Source organism: Protobothrops mucrosquamatus, unplaced genomic scaffold (assembly GCF_001527695.2).
Source record: "Protobothrops mucrosquamatus isolate PMUCROS unplaced genomic scaffold, P.Mucros_1.0 scaffold5072, whole genome shotgun sequence".
NCBI classification, from domain to species: domain Eukaryota; kingdom Metazoa; phylum Chordata; class Lepidosauria; order Squamata; family Viperidae; genus Protobothrops; species Protobothrops mucrosquamatus.
The window spans coordinates 15,064-18,535 of NW_015390949.1; the positions used below are offsets into that span (position 1 = coordinate 15,064).

General features: G+C 40.6%; 1 protein-coding gene across 1 annotated transcript in view; it reads left to right on the forward strand.

The window, feature by feature from the left end:
* LOC107299527 (acyl-CoA:lysophosphatidylglycerol acyltransferase 1) overlaps positions 1-3,472 on the forward strand; it is a 24,310-nt gene that overhangs the window by 9,503 nt on the left and 11,335 nt on the right. The window contains exon 3 of the mRNA XM_015828889.1: positions 3,365-3,464. Within this exon, the coding sequence (XP_015684375.1) occupies positions 3,365-3,464 (100 nt within the window). The remainder of the gene's footprint in view (positions 1-3,364; positions 3,465-3,472) is intronic.

Genomic DNA, 3,472 nt, shown 5'->3' on the forward strand with positions numbered 1-3,472 from the left:
GAGCACACGTCCACCCATTCAGAACACGACCAAGTCCCCGCCCCCTCAGTTCAAACCCCACTGGCAGTTAAAAGAAAGAAACAGCAGACATTTCATATTACACTGAGAAGCACAAAGCTAAAAGCACAAGCCTGATGATGATGAATGTGATTTCATCGAAACGTCGCTATGATACTTCTAATCTTACACGGGAGAAAACTTTCTAATAATACCCTTAATCCAAACACTGTATGAAATCATACAATATATCAATAAAGAAAAATATTTGTAGTTCAGGGTTGACATGGTGTTCTCTGAGCTCTATTGTTTTCTTGTAGATCAGTGGCCCCCAATCTTTTAGGCACCAGGGACCAGTTTTGTGGAGAAAGGTTTTTCTGTGGACCGGAGGGGGCGTGGTTTTTTGTGCTGCCTGCATCCTGCAGATGGGGCTTCACTTGTTTGCGTGGCCCGGTTTCTGGCATGCCGTGGACCGGTGCCAGTCCACGGACCAGAGGTTGGGGACCCCTGCTGTAGATGTTTCATTACCCAAACTAGATAACATGATCAGTGCTAGTAGGGAGTTGAGTTTGCTCTCAGTTCATATTCTAGTGGCTTGCCTTGTTGGTAGGGGTGATCTTAGATGTTCTTTGGTTGGGCTGCTTACTGTTAGCCTGTTTTGCAGTTATTTGATTGGGGTATTGTGTACTTCTTGAGTGAGTAATGAGGTGGCCTAGAGGTGAAGATACTCCCACTCAGAAGATTGAGAATTCAATCCTAGGCAGTGACAGATGTTTCTCTATTAGGGCGCAAAGAGAAAATATCTGCTGCGAACTTTTCTTAGGCATCAGGAAGGGCATCTGGCCAGTAAAAAGCTCAGCTTCATTCAGTCGCCCTGATTCCACCCCGAAACAAGGGATTACAGGGTTGTAAAAAGAAAAAAAATACTTCTTGATTATTAGTCTGATGTTAGTTAATCTTGATGTTAATCTATGTTCATCTGAGTGTTGATTGCTGGCGGGGAGGTGTTTTGGTCTTTTTGTTCCTTGGCTTGTTAAGTGGTCAGCACTTTTTGATGAAGTTGCGTGGATATCCATTTTGTTGGAAGATGTTGTATAGATGATCTGTTTCCTTTTTCTGCTGTTCTGAGTTGCTGCAGATATGTTTATGCTTGAGAACTGATCATTCAATTCAATATAGCACAATCAACACAAGCGATAAAAAGGATTCTGTCAACTCTACAACGAACATGGCTGAAGCCATCTTGCTCATTCTAGGTTGCTACAAGAAAGAGGGGGGGTGCGGAGTATTTTTGCTAGTCTAAAAGATACTGGGTCCCGTGGGAACCAAGGTCATTCTATCAGTTAGCTTAGAGCAGGGGTCTTCAAACTTGGCCCTTTTATGACTTGTGCACTTCAACTCCCAGAATTCCTCAGCTAGCGTGCCTGGCTGAGGAATTCTGGGAGTTGAAGTCCACAAGTCATAAAAGGGCCAAGTTTGGACCCATCGCTTAGAGGGTTGAATGTTTTGTTAGAAAGCCCGCCAAATTATTCTATTGGGGAACATAGCCGATTGCATAGCACTGGGGTGGGAAGTTTGACTTTGTAATAGTGTAACTTTTTGGAGGGAATTTCAGACTTGGTTTCACTTTTGATCGTGCCGATATTTTGTAACCAATAAATATGTTCTTTGAGGAAATCTCTAGCCTCGGAGTTCTGATTTTGTTGGTCTTATCATCAGAACCATGACATTAAACCAAGTCTCCTACAAAACCTTATTTTCCCTGGGGTGCTGAGCCCCGGCCACCTACCCACTACTTTGGGGAGGATGCCAAAGACTCAGTGAAGAATCCGCAATGGAGAAGGATGAATCCACCGCTGGTCACAGTGGGGATTTGGCTATCAGAGCGCAAGCGGCTGCTCTGATCACTGAGGAAGTGCTGATGGCAGAGGCTCGGCCCAAGAACCAGATAATCCAACCTGGGAAGTTGTACCGCAGGAGGGAATCACAATCCTGGCAGATCTCTATCAGACAGAGACAACCCCTTAGTACAAAATCACCCCCAAACATGCTGAAGATGAACTGTTATTGATTCCACTCCATGGTTGGGGTTTTTTGTTAGAAAGCCCACCAAATTATTCTATTGGGGAGCATAGCCAGTTGAATAGCACTGGGTTGGGAAGTTTAACTTTGTAATAGTGTAACTCTTTGGAGGGAATTTCAGACTTGGTTTCATTTTTGACTGTGCCAATATTTTATAACCAATAAACATGTTCTTTGAGGAAATCTCTAGCCTCGGAGTTCTGATTTTGTTGATCTTATCATCGGAACCATGACAGATAACATTGTCATACATCAAAATCATCTCAGAAAACCACTAACAGTCAATTACTACTACATGGCATCAGCATAGCACACAAATCAACTAAAGCTCTCCAAAACATCTTAAGTAAACCAAAAAATTGAGCAGCCCCACAAGAAAAAACAAGAGTTATATATAACCTCTACATATACAGAGGAAGTGGTATATATATATATATGCCTTTAATGATGAAAAAACTTTCTTTAATTTCACAACACATGGACAGACTTATCTATAGTTTCAACTGGAAAATTGTGACCATCCTATACCAAGCCAAGTCCAAAAACGCTAGAGAATTATTGGAAACCTGGCACTCCAACAAATCAGCCATTAATAGACACATAGATATAAATAACATCTACATACTATGCAAGGAGACAACCAACAAACTAAAAAGGGAACAAAAAGACCAAAATATCTCCACCCACATGAGCACTGTAGATTAACACCAAGATTAACATCAGACTAACAAGAAGTAAACAGTACTCCAATCAAGTAACTGCAAAACAAGCTAACATTAAACAGCCCAACCAAAGAACCTCTAAGACCACCTCCACCAACACTGACAGAGCAAGCCACTAGAATATGAATTGAGAGCAAACCCCACTCCCTACTACCGTGGCACTGATTATGTTACCTAGTTTGGGTAGTGAAACATCTGTAAGAAAACAACCAAACTCAGAGAGTACCAGGGACTACCTCATCATACAATGTAATGAGCCAGGGCTTATTTTGTATTTTATTTAAAAATCCATACATACTTGGTGTATACTTCATACTAAGTTCTAATCAAACAAAGCATATTATATACCTTGTGGTAATATGTGAACCTAGCTATTGATAAAGAAAACTGAAGTTCTGAAAAAAATATTTAATTATATATTAATTTCATGTTTACTTTTTTATTTCCTAAATTCACAATTTATTGGAAACACATTGGTTTGAGTAAAAATAACTACTTTGGGTGGGAAAGTAGAGATTATTCTGATATTTTATAAAGTATTCTTTTTGTCGTTTCCATTTTAGGGAAAAGCTTATCGTGACCAGCAGCTTGTACTCCTCCATGAACATCTAGAAAAATATTACAGGAGCCGTAGTCGCAAGTGGATTGTATTGTTTCCAGAAGGTGGCTTT